Consider the following 18,762-nt stretch of genomic DNA (forward strand, 5'->3'; position numbering starts at 1 on the left):
GAACAGTGGCATCACATTCATACCTGGTGAGTCACCATGGGCAGATCCTGCCCCTAAGTTACCCTCTAAAATGTGCACAATGAAAGTCCCTGAGCTGATGAGTATGAGAGAGAGTGATTCTTCATCAATGTCTTCCTACTCTTCATCTACTTCTGCCACTATGAAGTTGCAGCTGGATATCTGAAAAAAGATGCAAGCCTAATGTTATGGCGATGAAGAGTAGGGTGCACAGGTGGGAATTAAGAGATCTATACTTGTACCATTTGAAATTTGAGATTCAGAAAAGATTGAGGTGAGGGGAAAGACAATGTGAGAAGGAGGAATAGGTGTAGCCCTGCTGTTGGACACGGCCTCAGTCATGTCTACTCCAATAATGTCATGTGCTATTTTCTTCCATGGGGTTTAGGACAGCAGCTGTACCTATCCCCAGGTTATGTGCCACCTAGTAGTTAATCAGTAAATGTAGTGCTAACTGGATGATGTGGTACTATCGGTTTGGATCATCTGGTTGTCATGAATGAACAACTAAAATTGTATACTAACTAAAGGTACAAATCTGAGGCTTGCAGCAATTCTATGTGTGATGGTGAGTGAAACAACGAACATTAGGAATGAATTGAGACTGACAGATTGTTGGTGATGGGGGGGTGTGATGAATTGAGCAATCTATGGGTTTGGTTAGTAGGAAACAGTCACTGACTTTGATCACTCATTTGGAATCATTGGACAATGATACTGCTTCCAGGTCTTCAGGGCTAGAGTGCTTGCATTGACTGTAATGGCTGTCTAGTCCCAATGCATTGGCAGTGCCTGTCTGGATAAAGACCATCTTTCCACCTCCTGCACCAGGGTCTCCACGACAACATCAGAGATGCATGGTGCATTCTCTCTTCCCTGTTGCAGTATTGCGGGTTAGACATGCTTTTCTCAGTCACTTGTAGCTACTCTAGCTAGAATGCACCTTCCTCTTAAGGGATCCAGGCTAGCTTTAAATAATGTGAGACTCAGACAAACCTGGGTCCCCTGCTTAATGGTGCACTTAGCACCAGGCTGCAAACTAAGTAGACAACACAAGGTTTGCACGCTACCTGCATTGGGAGCAATGGGCACAGGTTAACTGCGCATCAGGATCCCACACCCATTTTAAAAGTTTTATTTTAAATTTGGGGTTCTGGCAGATAATTATCATAAAAAGACCTCATGAGATTCAGGACTTAATATAAAAGGGTGTTGCATATAAAAACAAGGATATAATGTTACATTTATACAAGAGTGTTTTAGGCCACAATGTGTCTATTGCATATACATTATAAATGCAAGTCTCGTTTTCCTGGTGACATTACTGTGAAATGTCTTTCCCTTATAAAACCATTAGCTCTTCATTATGATACAATTTCCATGAAATATATTTTAAAACATTTCCTAGTTAGTGGTGGTCTCGTGTGGCATAATCAGTAGTGTAGCCTGTTTCACAATTTGTATATTTATTTTCCTGTCATTACGAGACACGCAACAAATCATGGAATAACCACTTGTCATGGAATTGAACAAATCAATCATCTACATGAATACAGAATTGCTAATGACTCATGTCCCCAAAGCCAATTACATAAATTTGACAACTTCAAGTTACTGTCTTCACAATTGTTTACCACTCCTGGATCTAGTAATCTGCTTTCAACAGGAAATATGGCGTCAAAACAATGTGCTTCAAACTTGATACTTATCTGGAAGGAAGTGACTACACATTTTAAATCTCTTGAGCAAGTTAAAAAAAACCCAGATTTAATGTTGTCGTATTCTGCCTTTTGTGTGCTTTTGGGTCTTGTATTTGTGTGACTGTTGTGTGCGTGTTTTGAATAGGAGGCACTTTAGGAATGTAAACATTACAATGAAATAAATATTGTACAATCTCATCATTTTTTCCTAAATGTCCTGTTTACTTGGAGGAAGTCTTGAAGTGCCTTACATGGTGCTGAGCTATTTTCTGTTTACTTTACCCGGGCACAGATAGTTTCGACAAGGGTTAGTGTTGAATATATAATGGCATGGATCCAGTAAATCACAATGCGCATTCAGTTTCATCAAACTTCTCCCTTTTTAAAAAATCCTGCTGTGTTTAATCCAATAGGTGTGTACTTTAAAGGGAGTAAAGGTTATGTAGAAGGGGCTCCCATGAATAGTGATTTTCCAGTGGCAGGTGGAGCCTGTGTAACTTGTGCTCTGTTGCACGTCGATGATTTAGTGTTCACTGTGCAGGTTTGGAGGGTATGTACAATTTAAATGGCCTGTCTACTTTCTGAGGTGTGCATGTAGATACGTTTCAATGCGCTGTGATTTACCATCTGACCCATCTAATCAGGTTTGTCATTGGATGGTGAAACAGTGATGAATTATTTCAAGTTGGTAACATATAATTAGAACTGAATTAAAAACACAGGCAATGTGGATATTTCTTTTTGGGGATAGATTCCATTTTTTCTTCTGTGTGGATTTATGTAAAGCTTTTTCTCCATGATTGAAAACAAATTAGTTAATCTAAATGTAACTAAAAATGTACAGACAGAAAATCACAATGAAAAACAGACTTAACATGCCCAAAAATATGTTGGTTATGTTTGGATGAAGTGACTAAAATTAAAATGCTAGTACAAACTTTCAGTCGATCCACTAGAAAACCATCAATCTATATTTATTTAACTTGTAGTATTTCCTTATTTTAATAATGCCATGATTGGTGCTACTGCAATAATTTTTCTTGTATTTATTATTGGAAGGTCCCAAATTAAGTTATCTGGGATGCTGTGAATGAGACTCTAACCCCAGAAGCAAAATATCTAGGGAAAGATCATGAAGTGATTGTGGGTGGTTTCGAGAGATTGGATATGGATCACCATAAGGATGCACTTAGTTAGCACCTGAACCTCTAGTCTGGAAAGATCAGGATTCAATACCCAAAGCTAGATGGTGAGGAACTACAAGGTCTACTTTTGTGAGAAATACAAGATCTACTTTCGTGAGAAATTAATCAGAAAAATTGGAAGCATTCGGCCTTTCAGGCAAACTGGTGTGTGTCAAAAAAAGGTGTTTTTTCACCACTTCCATTTTTACTGATGGATAATTTGGGGACATGCAGCACAGTTTACGGTGCTACATGTTACCCACTTTGGCTTGAAATTGTCCCCTTGTACAGAACCTTCCTACCATAGTGATCTTCAAGTGGAGATGTCGGCATTAGACTGAGGCGGGCGCAGTAAGAAGTCTCACAACACCATGTTTTAAGTCCAACAGGTTTATTTAGTCGTGCGAGCTTTCGGAGCACTGCTCCTTCGTCAGGTGAGTGGAGAATTGGGTTTACAAACAGGCATATATGGAAACAGACTCAATTGCAAGATAATGGTTAGAATGTGAGTCTTAACAGGTAATCAAGTCTTTCCAGGTATACCTCTTTAACCTGGGATCTTAGGTTCATGTAACACTACGTGTAACCCCCAGCATTTGACCTGGGCTTGCAAAATCCTACTGACGGTCCTGGCTCAAGATAATTCACAGCTCTTTAACCTGTCATTATCCGTCTCTTCACTCGCATTGTCTGTACCTGTAAAGACTTGATTACCTGTTAAGACTCATATTCCAACCATTATCTTGCAATTGAGTCTTTGTCTATATATGCCCTGTTTGTGAACCCGACACCCCACTCACCCGATGAAGGAGCAGTGCTCTGAAAGCTTGTACTTTAACCTGGTGTTGTGAGATTCTTACCATGGTGATTTTGACAATATTTGAAGGCACTGTCCCACACTGTAATGTCGGACAACAGTAATAATTGGGACGTGTGTCTACAGTAAGGTGGAAATGATGATGAATCTGTAGTCAATGCAGATGCGGCCCTCATAACACGGAGGCTACCAGGAGGCTGTCAGGCATGCTTCATCTAGACTGCTACCCAGCACTGGGAGAAGGCATGTACCCTGATGTCTCTTTGAAACTAAAAGCAATATGTCACTGCAAAGGCATCAGCCTGTAATAATTCCCCTCTATTTTTTTCTGTTTCCCCAGGTTGCATGTATGAAAAAGGTCCTAGGCATTTTTACGATGACACCTGTGTAGTTCCTGAAAAGTTTGACAGTAAGTGAATCTCCATTTTTACCCTACTATGTCATAAACTGGACTTGGAGTTTGGGACGAGCACAGATTCTAAAGTCAAATTGGTTTGTGTTGGGACAAAGATTGAAAACCTAGGAAAATTGGAATGCATTCAAGGACTATGAGAAGCTGTCACATTGCAAGACATATTTTACTCCAGATGGCCCAAGTTGCTTTATTGAGCAAGTAGTGGAAGTTTGGTGGGAACTCCGATCGATGTACAATAGTCTCCGTTGGTCTTCCACTGCAGTTATGGCTGCTAATCAAGGGTAGTTGCCTGAGGAAATTTCCAAACATTGTGTCTGCTTATTTGTTTGTTCAGTCTGCGCAAGGGAACTGTCTCCTTTCTGTATGAGGGAAGGGAATTTTACAAATGGCAACATTATTGAGTGTAAATGGTTAACAGAAGCTTTCAGAATAGAAGCTTGTTAGCAGCAATTCGCAAGCTTGCATTTGCAAGCTCTTAAACATGTGACATTAAAAAAATTGAGAAAATCCAGTAATAAACACCCTCACTTTGCTGTGTGAATACTCGAGGAAGGTCAGCAATCTGCTGTTTCAAATACAATTGAAGTATTTTAACCCAGTACATATCAAATGATTTTGAGAGATGGAAGCAAGTTATTTTCTGATGAATTCTGCAGCGACAGTTTGCCAGGCCCAATTTCCTTGTTCTTCTACTCTCACTGCTCTATTCTTCAAATGGCAAACTCCCATTGTTAGGGCTGACATTGATCAAAACATATCAATTGTTTAATTTTTGATTTGAAGTATCATTCATAGGTGCCAGATTATATTTTTCTGTGAGGTAAACTATGTCAATTTCCCAACCCTGAGGAGTTGGTTTGAAGAGGGGGTGCCGGGAAAAGCAGTGGGAAAACCTGTTGGGACAGCTCCCCATTCAGTCCCACCTCCGGCTGATTTTCCCAGGGGCGAGTTGCCACAGAAATCGGCAGCCCATCCAGGCACCAAAACTAATTGAAGCCTCAATCACAGGCCATTTTCTCTAGTATGACCAATTTCCTGCTGTCTCACAGCAACCCCCTCCCCCCTCTTTTGTTGTGTCAGGAGCCCAGTAAAGCTGCAGAGGTGGCTTCTGGCCAGGAAATCGGGATGGATCACAGGTGACTGAGATAATTAACAACATTAGAGGTTCACAGTTCTCATAAGGATCATCCAGGAGAGGCACTCTTTTGGAGGGACCAACTCTCTACCCTGAGGCCCCTCATAGGTTCATCTTTTTCACCATTGAAAAGGGAGTCTTTCTGAGTGCCTTCATTTTGAGATGCCCCCTCAGTCTCATAGAATCATAGAATCTACAGTGCAGAAGTGAGCCATTCGGCTCATTGACCCTGCACTTACAACAATCCCACACAGGTCCCATCCCCATAACCCCACGTATTTACTCTCCTAACTCCCCTGACATTAAGGGACAATTTATCATGGCCAATCAACCTAACCTGCACATCTTTGGACTGTGGGAGGAAACCGGAGCATCTGGAGGAAACCCATGCAGACATGGGGAGGATGTGAAAACTCCACATAGTCACCCGAGGCCAGAATTGAACCAGGGTCCCTGGAGCTTTGAGGCAGCAGTGCTAACCACTGTGCCACCATGCCTCCTAATATGCCATCTCCCTCTCTTCTAGCAGGATTCTACTCTCCCAGTGATACTGCTCTCTGGGCAGTGCTGCTAGCCTCCACTTCCCTCTCCACCTCTTTTTATCTTCATTCTTTTATGGGATGTAAATAGCGCTGGCTGATCCAACATTTGTGCCCATTGCAAATTGAGCTGAGTGGCTTGCTAGGCCACTTCGAAGCCAGTTAAGGGTCAACCACATTGCTGTGGGTCAAGGATCAATGTAGGCCAGACCGGGTGAGGATGGCAGATTTCCTTCCCTAAAACATGTTAGTGAACCAGATGGGTTTTTACAATGATTGATGTTGGTTTCATGGTCACCTTTACTGAGATTAGCTTTAATTCAAGATTTATTCATTGAATAATTCTTAATTAAATGGCGAATACAGAGGTGGTAATTAAGAAAACTGTCTTCCATACAGTTGCTTCAGTGGGCACACTGGACTTTGGACCCAAATGGTCCCAAATGTTGGCATCCCAACACCTGCAGGAAAACTCAACCTAATTATATTGCACTTTTAACATTAGAAAATGGCCCCAGCTGTATCCTGAAGGAGCAAGGAGAAATGGAAGCCAAACCTACAAAAGATTTATATGGGCTGATCAAATGATTTGAAAAATCATCTTGAAGGCAGAGAGAGTAATGGAGTGGGTGGAGGGAGGTGGTTCCCCCGTGGAGCACTTTGATGTTCGAAAAAGCAGCTATTGGCAACTATATAGCAAAAAGAGAACAAAATGGTCAAGAGATTTTGGCTAGGAGCATTTCAGTGCTGTGGAATGGGAGAAAACTTGATTGGTACGAATCAAATGGAATTGCAGAAAAATTTGGCTTGGATGTGGGAGATGACAGCGCAATGAGAGACCTTGAGAAGGAGTTTGGACATTGGCAGTAGCTAGTGAGAATGGGGAGACATGGATTTATTTGAGGGCTAGTTGTTGTTGCCAGTTTTCACAAAGAAAGGATAATGTTGAGAAGGGTGAATAATTTACAGTACTATTCCCAAAATTACAATTTTCCCTTGTAGTAAAAATCTATTATGTCATGAAATGCTTTTGAAAATATGTTATTTTGGGAATAACATATTTAGTCTGCAAGAGTTTTTGGCTCCTTTCACAGGATTTCCACAAATGTAGATCCTATGTATCCATATGTGACTGTACACTTCCATGGAAATATGGCAAAAATCCATCCATCTTTCACACCTATCATTTCTTAAAGAGTCACAGTTGAAAATATCACATATGCAAACTATACGTAACACTTCTAACTAATTGGATCAAACATTATCTTCATAAAACAGCAACAATTCACAAATAAACAGCTTTATCAATGACAAGCAGCATCTTTGTAGGAAACACTTCATCTCAAAATTTGCCTCATCACAGAACTTCCACACAGGGAACAATGGAGTCGGTATAAAATAAATACTTGCATCTCTTGTTGGAGGTTCATCTGCTCTTTTTCTTGGATTTCTGTGGATCTTCCTCCAAATTTATTATAAGATAATCTTGCAAAAATAAAGGTTAAATTTCTGTCCTGGACAGTTAGACATTTAAAGGGACAAATAAAATGAAACTCAACTCCACTGCAGCAAACAAGAGCTTTCCTAAAGGTGTCCTCAATCCCTATAGAAGAGCCTATCAAACAATAAGTACTCCACCGCTTATTATTATCATTCATAGTGTAATGCCAGTCTTTTGAAACACCATGGAAAAGTTTAAAGTTGAAGTTTATTTATTAGTCACAAGTAGGCTTATATTAACACTGCGATGAAGGTACTGTGAAAATCCCCTAGTCACCACACTCCGGCACCTGTTCGAATACACTGAGGGAGAACTTAGCATGGCCAATTCACCTAACCTGCATATCTTTGGACTGTGGGAGGAAACCGGAGCACCCAGAGGAAACCCACTCAGACCAGGGGAGAATGTACAAACTCCACACAGACAGTGACCCAAGCCAGGAATCAAACCCAGGTCCCTGGCGCTGTAAGGCAGCAGTGCTAACCATTGTGCCACCATGCAGACATTTTCAGCTTTGTTGGCTGAGCAGAATGGGTTGCCTACTGTTTAATGTGAACGGAAATTTGATGTGCTCTATTTCGAGTGAATGGTCTACTCCATCACATTACCGTTAAGGCAGCTAAGCTGAAAAAGAATTCCTAAATCTTCTCACTTCCTGTGGGAGTCAGCATGGAATACTCACTTGCATAAAAGCAAGGAAGCACAGAACCAAAAGTTGGTGGCGCAGTGGTTAGCAGTGCTACCTCACAGTGTAGAGAACCCAGGTTCAATTCCTGGCTTGAGTTGCTGCCTGGTCAGATTCTGCAGGTTCACACTGTGTCTGCACGGGTTTCTGGGTACTCTGTTTTCCTCCCACAGCGCGAAAGACGTGTTGGTTCGGTGCACTGGCGGTGCTAAATTTTCCCTCGGTGTACCCGAACAGGCTAAGGGATCTTCACAGTAACTTCATTACAGTGTTAATGTAAGCCTACTTGTGACAGCAATGTCCAACAAACTCTTGCTCTTAAAACCAGTAAATTTTTCACGTCCTTGTCTTAATAATATTGCTGTCGTATGCTTGGCATCTTAAGTCTCCTGTACTGAAGTCAATGCAAAAGAAAATCGGACAAGGTATTTAATCGGCAGCCAATCCAAGTTCAATCTCACTCCTAAAGATTTTTATCAGAGTGCTTTGGAAGATGACCATTTCCTATTTAGACATTTGCATCTATCTAGCATTATGGCAGACTGTTACTAACAGGGCCATATAGCTTGCTTCTGTACATCATTCTCTTTGTCAGTACACCAGCCTAATAGTTTTGACTTTCTAGAGTAGATGAGATTGTAGAGAAATTGAACTGACATGAGCATTAATGAAATCCTACATAGAATTCAATAACAATAAGCAGCAAATCATACAGAAAATGTTGAAATTTAGATCAGCTTATCAGGTCAGCCAGCATCTCAAGGGAAAGAAAGGGTTAATGATGTTTTCATGAAATAGTGGCATTTTAACCAATAATGGCCTTGATATTAAACCTCCTCTCAAAGGCCTCAGGAATGTTAGGCTAATGTTGCACAGTTAAATATAGGGAAGGCATCCCCAGTATGCCAATCCTAGATCACTGCAGATCGCAACAGCGACTTGCTTAATATAGCCAAATGCCCAAGATTCTTGATGCCAGGTCATCCACGAAGATGTGTGATGCTTCATTAGCATATTTAAATCAGGTTCTCGCTGTTCCATTGGGAACCGAATTTAAAATTCACGGTTGACTGTGGGTTTCCAATGGCTCACAAAACGCAATTCAGGTGGGAGATGCAGGCTTCACAGCTTGGGTGCCTTTTAAAGCAATCCTCGGAGGTTAGGATGACCACTTGCCAATTAATGGCTGCCCCCAGTCCCACTTGCTAACTTTTCCCACCCATCCCCAGCACCAATCAGTAACCATTCCTGTATCTCCTGATTTCCAAGAATTGTCCCCAAGAGTCCTTGGAGGAGAATAATGGAGTGATCTGTGCAGTCCTCTCAGGCACGCTCTGCACTGCAATCCTCCCCACACTCAGTCACTTTTATGGAGAGTTGGGAGTTTTGCGCCAGTGCTGGGTGGGCAGGGCCTAAACACGCCGGTGAGTCCAACTTCAGAGAACTTGGGCACCATTTCACAATGGCACCCCAATCTCAGAGTGCACTGGTAGACCCCTCTACCTCACCTCATGGACAGCGGGGACCCCTTCTCCCCCCTTCACCCCACCTCCCCATCGGCTGCATGTTCTCCTTCCCCGACATGTTTGCCAGTATCCCCAAGCCCAACCCTTCTGCTCCCTCCTCAAGAACCCCACATGCCCCCCCCATCAATACTGTCTACATGATGACCCCCTAGAACCCCCTCATTGCATTGTCCCCGTGATCATGACGATCATGGCCCCCCTCAGACCCCACCCACATGGCACAAGCCTAGAACACTAGTGCCTAATTGGCACCACTGGGCTGTCCGATGTCCACTGCCAGGCTCTCCAGTGGCCACAGTCGGGCTCCGCCAGTGTGCCAGGTGGGCACTGCCCAGCCATTACCATCATGCCAGCTGTCCGTTAGTGGAGACCAAGTAGTGATTCTTGCTGTTATCACGCTGCATCCGAAGACCAGTAAATTCCATGTGTTGCGCTTTGAACAGGCTATGCATATTTAAGTATTATTTTAAATATGCTGATCAGACCCTCGCCCTTTCAGGATGTTATCCAGTTTGCGCCATTAGGGAACGGCTGAGAGAATCTCAGACAGTTTGGCATTGGATGCAAAATGGATTTTTAGGCCTGGACAGTCTTCTCCAGAACCGGTGCAATCTACTGACGGCAGAGCGAGCGCGGTGAATCGCCTCATAAACTCTTAATGCATCAGCTGAAATTTGGATTTCTCTTATTTTACACTCAGAAGTTATGTGCTAATCTAGCTCAATGGAAAATTTAAGAATGCCTTCAATTAAGTGTTCACAAATCACAATTTCACAGCTTAGCTTCAGTGCTTCAAGTCTTGGAGTGAACCCCAGTTAAGTGACAAAGTATGCCTTGTTTTTAGTATTAATTGTCCAGTGCTTTCTCAAAAAAGAGGGTCTGACGCAAACAAGCAATGTGACAAATTGTGAATTCCCTGAATGTGTGCAGCATTGTGGGTAATCCATTCTCAGCATGGAAAACTTCCTTTCCAGGGAATGGGAGTGCCAGTGGTCCAGCCACATCTTCAATTCTGCTTTCCCTTGCTACTAGGCAGACTTTGTACTGGAAGAAAAGCCTTGTAAAATTACTCCCAAACCAGCACCTTCGACAATAATAAGATGAACAATGTGATTCCAAAATGAAATTTGTAGGCTTTTCAAAAATTTGTTCTTGGAATGTCAATATTGCTCGCTATGTCAGTGTTTATTCATTCCTAATTGCCTTTGAGAAGGTGGTGATAAGCTGCCTTCTTGAATCACTGCTGTCCATGTGTTATAGGGACAGCCACAGGGCTGTTATGAAGGGAGCTCCTGGGTTTTGACCCAGCAGTAATGAAGGCACATCAATATAGTTCCAAGTCAGGATGGAGTGTGACTTGGAGGGGAACTTGCAAGTGGTAATGTTCCCATGCATCTGATGTTTTTGTCTTTCTAGGTGATAGAAATTGTGATTTGGAAGGTGCTGTAAAAGAGGCCTTGCTGACTTGCTGCAGTGCATCTTGTAGATGACATACACTGTGTATTAGTGGTGGAGGGTGTTTAAAATGGTGGATGGGGTGCCAAATCAAGCGGGCTGCTATGTTCTGGATGGTGTCAAGCTTCTTGATCTGTTGATGCTGCACTTATCCAGGCAAGTGGAGAGTATTCTACCACATTCTGACTTGACAGTTGTAGATAATGTGCAGGCTTTGAAGGGTCAGGAGGTGAGTTACTCATCTCAGGATTTCTCTTGTAGCCACAGTATTCATGTGACTGGTCAAGTTCGGTTTCTGGTCAATAGTAATCCTCAGAATGTTGATAGTGGGGAATTCAGTGATGATAATGCTATTGAGTGTCAAGATGAGATGGTTAAATTCCATCTTGTCAGAGTTGCTGATTGCCTGAAACTTATGTGGCACAAATGTTAATTGCCATTTGTCAGCCAAGCCTGAATATTGTCCAGGTCTTGCTGTATTTGAACGTGGGCTACCTCCATGTCTGAGGCAATGCAAATGTTGCTGCTCATTGGGCAATCATCTGTGAACGTTCCCACTTCTGACCTTATGATGGAGTGAAAGTCACTGATGAAGCAGCTGATGATATTGGGCCCTCGGACAGGACCCAAACTGGAACAGTATCCCTGGACTAAAATGATTGACCTCCAGCCACCATAACATCTTCTTTTGCACCAGGTATGACTCCAACCAGTGGAGAGATTTCCCGATTGACTTCAGTTCTGCTAAAGCTCCTTGATGCAGCATTTGGCCAGATGTTATTTTGATATCAAGAGCAGTTACTCTCACTTCACCTCTGGAGTTCAGCTCTTTTGTTCATGCTTCTGACCTCGTTGCAACCAATGCTATAATGGGGTCAGAAGTTCAGTGGCTCTGGTGGAACCCAAACTGAGCATCAATGTAAAGATTATCATTGAGCAAGTGCTGCTTGGTAGCATCATTGATGACACCTTTCATCATTTTGCTGAGGATCCAGGGTAGATTGATAGGGCAATAATTGGCCAGGTTGGATTCATCCTTATTTTTATGAGTTGAGATTTTGATGCTATAATGGTCATGCAACAAGCTGTCCCAGATAATAGTCATATAATTGGCTGCAGATCTGTACATAAAAAAATTATATGTAAATTTATGCATTTTATTATCTGGCTGAATTCGCAAATATTTAGCTGATAGGTTTCCTGATAGATTTGCTCTCAACACCAAGAATACATCCATTGAAATAATCTGTGGTAAAAGTTTCCTCATACAAGTTAAAGGTTAAGGGGCCTTTCGAGTCCCTTGAGAATTTTCGTAGTGTTGCATATGTTTGTGAATGCATGTGTGTGTCCAAACACGTGTGTCACTGCATGGATCTTTCTACGTTAAATTTCTGTGTAACCTTTTCATCTAACTTTAAAATCAAACATTCTGAAGTTAGTGATAATGCTATAGGAATTGGATGCAGAGCAAAGCTCTTGCTAGGTATTTTTTCTGCACTCTTTAATACTGTCCCACTCCAACCTTTCCAGTGTTCCATTGTAGGTCACCATAATTCTTTTCCAATTTAGGTTAATCCAGCTTGTAATTATAGACGGTTTTACGGTGTGGATATGCATCCAATGAAAAGTCAGTTTACACCCTCTGCAGCTGCCACAGAGACGCTTTCGTCTCTTAAGTTTTGAAATCAAATCTTCGAGGAACAATGGCAGTATACAGCAATTTGCATTTATATGGCACTGTTAACTTTGTCACATGTCACACAGGCCTTAACAGACAAATTTGATAATAAGCCACATTGTAAGGCAAGGGACCAAAGGCTTGGTCAGTTATGGGTCTTAAGCAGAATTTTAAAGAAGGAGAGAGGCGGAGGGTTTTAGAGAGGACCTGGGCAGCTGAAGGCACAGCCGTTAACTGTGTGGTGACAATCACAGAGGTGCAAGAGACTAGAATTGGAGGAGTGTAGAAGTCACAGAGGGTTGTTTAGTGGAGAGGATACAGAAGTGGAAAGGGACAAAGTCATGGACAGATTTGAAATCAAGGGGTCATTGCACTGGGAACTAGTGAAGGTCAATAAGTTCAGGAGTGTTGGCTGAGCCATTCTTGGTGCGAGTTAGAACACAAACTTATGAGTTGTAAATATGTTCAAGTGCTTGGAGCGTGCAAAATAGGAGGCCAGGCAGGAGAACAAGGCTTGACTGTTTCAATCCAGATTGAGACCCAGTGCTGATTTGTGAAAAACATGAAACTTGGACTGGTTCATCTTGTTAATGCAACAAGGTGGCTTCTGTTTCCACAGGTGACATCAAACAGGAGCCAGGCGTGTATCGGGAAGGACCGACTTACCAGCGCAGAGGCTCTCTCCAGCTTTGGCAGTTCCTAGTGGCTCTGCTGGATGATCCAGCAAACTCGCACTTTATTGCATGGACGGGCCGTGGCATGGAGTTCAAGCTCATTGAGCCAGAGGAGGTGGGTTTCCACTGACAGCACATCTGTAGTAAAAAGAAACAGGACACCTGATCAGCAAAGGGAGATTAGGGATTTAGGGAGTGAAGAAGAGGTTAATGGAATATGGTGATTAGAAGTGCAGGAAAATTAATCCCGCACTTCTAATCACAAATAAAAATGTTGAATGATGGAATTGAGACTTGAACACATAATACAGGCTGGCACTTCAGAACGGTACTAAGGAATGCTATGCTTTCAGAGGTGCCACCTTTCAGCTGAGATATTAAAGCAATGCCCCATCTGCCCTCTCTTTTGGATTTGAATGAACTTTCACCAACATTTAACTCTCAAGCAACATCGCCAAAAACAGAGTGGCTGAGTAATTCTTAGCACAAAATATTTGGTTTGCTCCGGGCATGGAGCCATGGCCTGAGATGCATCTGAAATTGCCTTCACTGTAAAATAATTGAGCAGTAGCAGATCTCTTTCACTACTGGAAGCAAGCTACCTGCTTACGATTCTCCAGCTTGGCCTGGCTGCATTGCTGGCTATGGCCTTTAGTTAAGTCCAAGGGGAGGAGGAGAAAATGGAGAAAAAAGGGTCTAATCAAACTTAATTTCTAGGACATTTTCTGGCTGTTTGTGTGAGTTTGCTGTTTATGAATTAGTTGCTGCATTTACAACATTATAAAAGTACTCCACTTCAGTACAAAAATAGTTATGAAACTTTTGAGGACATGTTGACATTGTGAAAAACCATATGCAAATACAAATTGGTTCTTCCTTTCTTTGAAATATCTTGTAATTCATGGTATTTCCTAAAAGAAATTTAAAAATTTACAATCTTATATATATGTATATATGTTTTATATATATATTTTCAGTTTTCTGTTACATTTGCAGAGTTAGCATGCGACCATTATTTTAAAATTACATCCCGAACATTTCTGTGGCAGATTTAGTTCATATTCTAAAAGGAGCTTTTTTTAAATATTTGTTGCCAGGATATCATAGAAGAATCATAGAATCCCTACTGTGCAGAAGGAGGCCATATGGCTCATCAAGCCTGCACCAACAACAACCCCATCCCCACAGCCACACATATTTACCCTGTTAGTCTCCCTGATACTAAGAGCAATTTAGCATGGCCAATCAACCTAACCCACACATGTTTAGATTGTGGGAGAAAACCAGAGCATGCGGAAGTAACCCATGCAGACACGGGGGGAATGTGCAAACTTCACACAGTTAGTGACCCACGCCAGGAATGAAACTTGAGTCCGTGGTGCTGTGAGACAGCAGTGCTAACCACTATGCCACCATGCTGCCCATATGTGAGTTACTGTCATGGCCACATTTATTGCCCATTCCTAGTAGTCCTGTGCAAGTGACTTATTTGACCTTCTCCTTGAACCATCGCTATATTTATGGTTTAAGTGTACTCACAATGATGTGACACAGAAATTCCCAGATACTGTCCTAGTGACAATGAAGGAACAGCGAAACATGTCTGTGTCAGGTGTGTGATGTGAAGGTGATGGTGTTCCCATGATATTACTGCTCTCAGTCTTCTCGGTTATGGAAATCACATGCCACAAAATATTGTCAGAATAACTTTGGTGATTCATTGCAGTGTAGCATGTTAAAGTGCATACTGAAGGCACAGTGGGCTAATGGTAGAGGGCTGTTGATATTGAACTTAGAGGGCAGTCAAATGGATTGCATTGACCTGGATAATGTTGAGCTATCTGAGTGCTGGTGCATCTACACTCAAACAGGTGAGTGGAGTGTGCTCTATCATAGTTGAGGTTTGAAACTCGTAAATTGTGGAGAGGGGTCAAGATTTCAGTCATTCACTGCAGAGCCCCCAGCCTTGGCCCTGCTTTTGTGATCCCTGTGTTAATAGGTTGATCCAATTAAACTAGAACAGTGGTGAGATTGTACCCAACTAACTCCCACTAAGTCTTATGCCCCTAGCCCCTCAGCCTGCAGAGATACTGATGATGAAGATCTGTCTTTGGTGGTACTGCTGAAAATTAGGGGTTCGGTGTTTGGACTTTTCTTACCTTTGATTTGGTTGGCACAAATAATACCTACCAACAATTGGATGTCCAATACAAACAAAAAGTGCTGGAAAATCTCAGCAGGCCTGACAGCATCTTTAGAGAGCTAACGTTTCAATTCTGGATTACTCTTTGTCAGAGCTCTGTGTACTGCTTATTACAAAAGTAGGGAGTTTACGCTTCAGTTGCGCACAGCACAGGTGAGACCATGTTTGGAGCATTGTGTACAAAATTCATTTCTTTGTTTGAGGAAATATGTAAATGCATTAGAAGCAGATGGTTGACTAGACTAATACTTGTCTTATGATGAAAGGTAGGATGGTTGTATCCACTGGAGTTTAGAAGAATAGGAGGTGACGACTGAAACACACAAGATCCTGAAGGATCTTGATCTTAGGAGCCATGATCTTATTGAATGGGGGAGCAGGCTCGAAGGGCTAGATGGCCTACTCCTACTCCTATTTCTTATGTTCTTATGTTCTTATCTTGGCAGGGTGAATATTTCGTCTTGTAGGAGAATATAAAACTAAGGGCGACTCACATAAGACAGATGAGAAGAATTTTTTTCTCTGAGAGTCATGAACTTTTTGATTTCTCTTTCCCAAAAGCTATGGAAAAAGAGTCTTTGAATATTTTTAAGGATAGAGTAGATGGATTTTTGATCAACAAAATGGGGTGAAAGGTTATTGGGGAAAGACAGGAATGTGGGGCTGAAGTTGCAATCAGATCAATCATATTCTTTTGAATGGTGGACAGACTCAAGGGACCAAGTGGCCTACTCCTAATTGGTGTGTTTGTATGTAAATGGCACGGAACTGTAGATCCGTGAACAGCTCCATTCCTCACCTTATGTTGGAGAGAAATTCATTGAAGAAGCAGCTGAAAAGACGGTGACGCTCCAAATAGCTGTTAGGGTCACTTTTTTGACATTTGCTTCTGGCTCCCAATTCTTTATATTCCAAATGCGAATATGTAAAATCCAATCAGTTCATTAATCATCTACTGAATTTTTCATAAATGCCAGCTCTGCTGAAAGTCACTACGTTGCATAAAAAAAAGGCTCTGAGCTGATTTGGACTTTGAGGTTTCAGTTAACTCTGACACTAAATGCTACAAAATGTATCCATTAAAGTTATAGGGCTAGATTCTGTCTTTATGCGATAGTATTACATAGATGATGACCAATTGCCAGTCTATATTAATTCTCATTAGTCACAAATTCCCTTTGGAATAAGTATTCACCTTGAGAGACTAAGACAGTATTTTGTGCTCAAGTACAGTGAGATCCTAATCAGACAGCTTTAGGTGTTTCTGTGGACAGCTTGCCCACATGCCGAATTTGTGCTATATGTTCAACTGCAGTCTCTTTATCATGACAGAGATGGGAAGGTGAGATACACTAAATGTTGACTGGAAATCTTGTAATATTGAACCCAAGCCTGGGGAAATGCAATCTCTGAAAGAGAACTATATGTTATGGCTGAGTCATTGTGAATGAATATGAGGCCAACGCCAGACACACAAGGTAGCTCATTGCTCTCCTCAGCCTGTTTCTAAGGCCATATTTGTATTTAGGGTCAGTCCCTTCTCCCACAGCCACTGAAACTAATTGGGACTCTCTCCAAAGATGTGCGGGTAGGTTGTTTGGCCATGTTAAATTACCCTTCAGTGGCAGGGGGTTTGTAGGGTAAATAAGTGGGGTTATGGGACTAGGGTCTGGGTGGGATTGTGCTCAGTGCAGACTCGATGGGCCGAATGGCCTCCTTCTGCACTGTCGGGATTCTGTGATTCACTCTTTTATTTCTGTTCATCGATTTTGTCAAGTTGAATGAGTGGCTTTAAACTATCTGGGGATTTTAGCTGCATAGATGTGGCCACTTCTGAACAAACTACAGAACAAGAAGGTTTTGCTCATCTCCAGGATGGTAGCAAAGACTTTTTCCACATTATTTTTGAGATGAATTGAATATGACAAATGCAGGTGTAGGTTTGGACCATTTAACATTGTGATATTAAAAAAATACCCATTGCAAAGATATTGGGGGTGATTTTCCTATCCACTGTGCTGCTTTTGTAGCGCAGCAGGCCAGGAGACTCTCACGGTGGCTGATTCGTGGGATTCGTGCTTGGCAGCCGGGCGTGTCTTCTGGCCTAACTTTTATCGCATTGGCAGATCCAGGCTGGAAATCAGCATAATAATCGTTAGCATGCATTAATACACCTTAACATCTAACTAACGAGTACGCAACTAGACTCTGCCTCCGCGAGCTTCTCCCTCCTCTCTGGCACAACATTACGCTGGCAGGGTTTACAACTGCGCTGTCATGGTAGCGTTGAACAGGAGTAAGGAGGCAAGTGTTATGAGGCTGCAGCGCCTGGATTGTAGGGGTGGTTGGAGGCAGGGCTGGAAAATTTCTGTTTGCTGTGGGGAGGTCCCTCAAGAGCTGGATGTGCTGCTCCCCAGGCCCAGGGATGTTCCGTGTTGGCTCTGTGGGGTGGGGTGAGGTCCTTTACTGAGTGCTGGTCAGGCTGCTGCCTGCAGCCACTGGGTTGTTCCATTGTTCTCTCTGTGGGGTATAGTGAGGGACTACAATGACACCAGAAGGGCTTGGTTCATCAGGATCCAGCATTGTAAGAAAGAATACACATTAAGGGAAGCAAGGGAATACAGCCCACGCAACATAGCACTTAGTTCAAAGACAACTTAGGAATAGGGTTAAGCTGATTCCCACTTGCATGCCAGATGCCAACCTGGTTCTCGGTGACCGTTCTAGGCACGGCATCCCCCTTGCTGGGCACACTGCTCACAGACTGTCAACAGCTGCAGCTCAGGATCCCGCCCACCAGTCTCTTCCCCCTCATGGTGGTTGTACATGCTTTTCTCCTGCGGAGATATAAGGGGAATTAAAACAGGAATAGGCCCCGGTCTCTGATTTCTGCAGTGAACAGAGTATGAAACATTTTGAAACTCTCACTGAAAAAAACCAGTGTGACTTACTCCAGTTTTCACGCGAATTTGACTCTTAGATTATTTTTGAGAGAATCGACCCCACTGGGTGGAATTCTCCCCAAAAAATTTTAAGTATTGAATTTGTGTAAAAACTAAAGGAAATCCCTGTTGGTCTTTTCAAAATGAATCTTGCATTGTGCACTGCAGAGTGCACTGACGTGTTTCTCATTAAAAATCAGTATGCGGGGCCTGTTCCTGCTGGAGAGATCAGCAGCATTGCGCTGAGTGTTCCACTGAGCATGCGCTGTTGTGTCAGCACCGAGACTGGG

At 42.4% G+C, this 18,762-nt stretch overlaps 1 protein-coding gene across 2 annotated transcripts in view; it reads left to right on the top strand.

Moving 5' to 3' along the window:
- The window catches only part of etv1 (ETS variant transcription factor 1), a 145,044-nt gene that overhangs the window by 110,471 nt on the left and 15,811 nt on the right, over window positions 1-18,762 (top strand). For both annotated transcript variants that reach the window (XM_080216566.1, XM_080216575.1), the window contains 2 exons: window positions 4,060-4,128; window positions 13,273-13,442. In XM_080216566.1, the coding sequence (XP_080072692.1) occupies window positions 4,060-4,128; window positions 13,273-13,442 (239 nt within the window). The remainder of the gene's footprint in view (window positions 1-4,059; window positions 4,129-13,272; window positions 13,443-18,762) is intronic.

Source organism: Carcharhinus amblyrhynchos, chromosome 2 (genome assembly GCF_965287045.1).
Source record: "Carcharhinus amblyrhynchos chromosome 2, sCarAmb.v2.hapA, whole genome shotgun sequence".
NCBI classification, from domain to species: domain Eukaryota; kingdom Metazoa; phylum Chordata; class Chondrichthyes; order Carcharhiniformes; family Carcharhinidae; genus Carcharhinus; species Carcharhinus amblyrhynchos.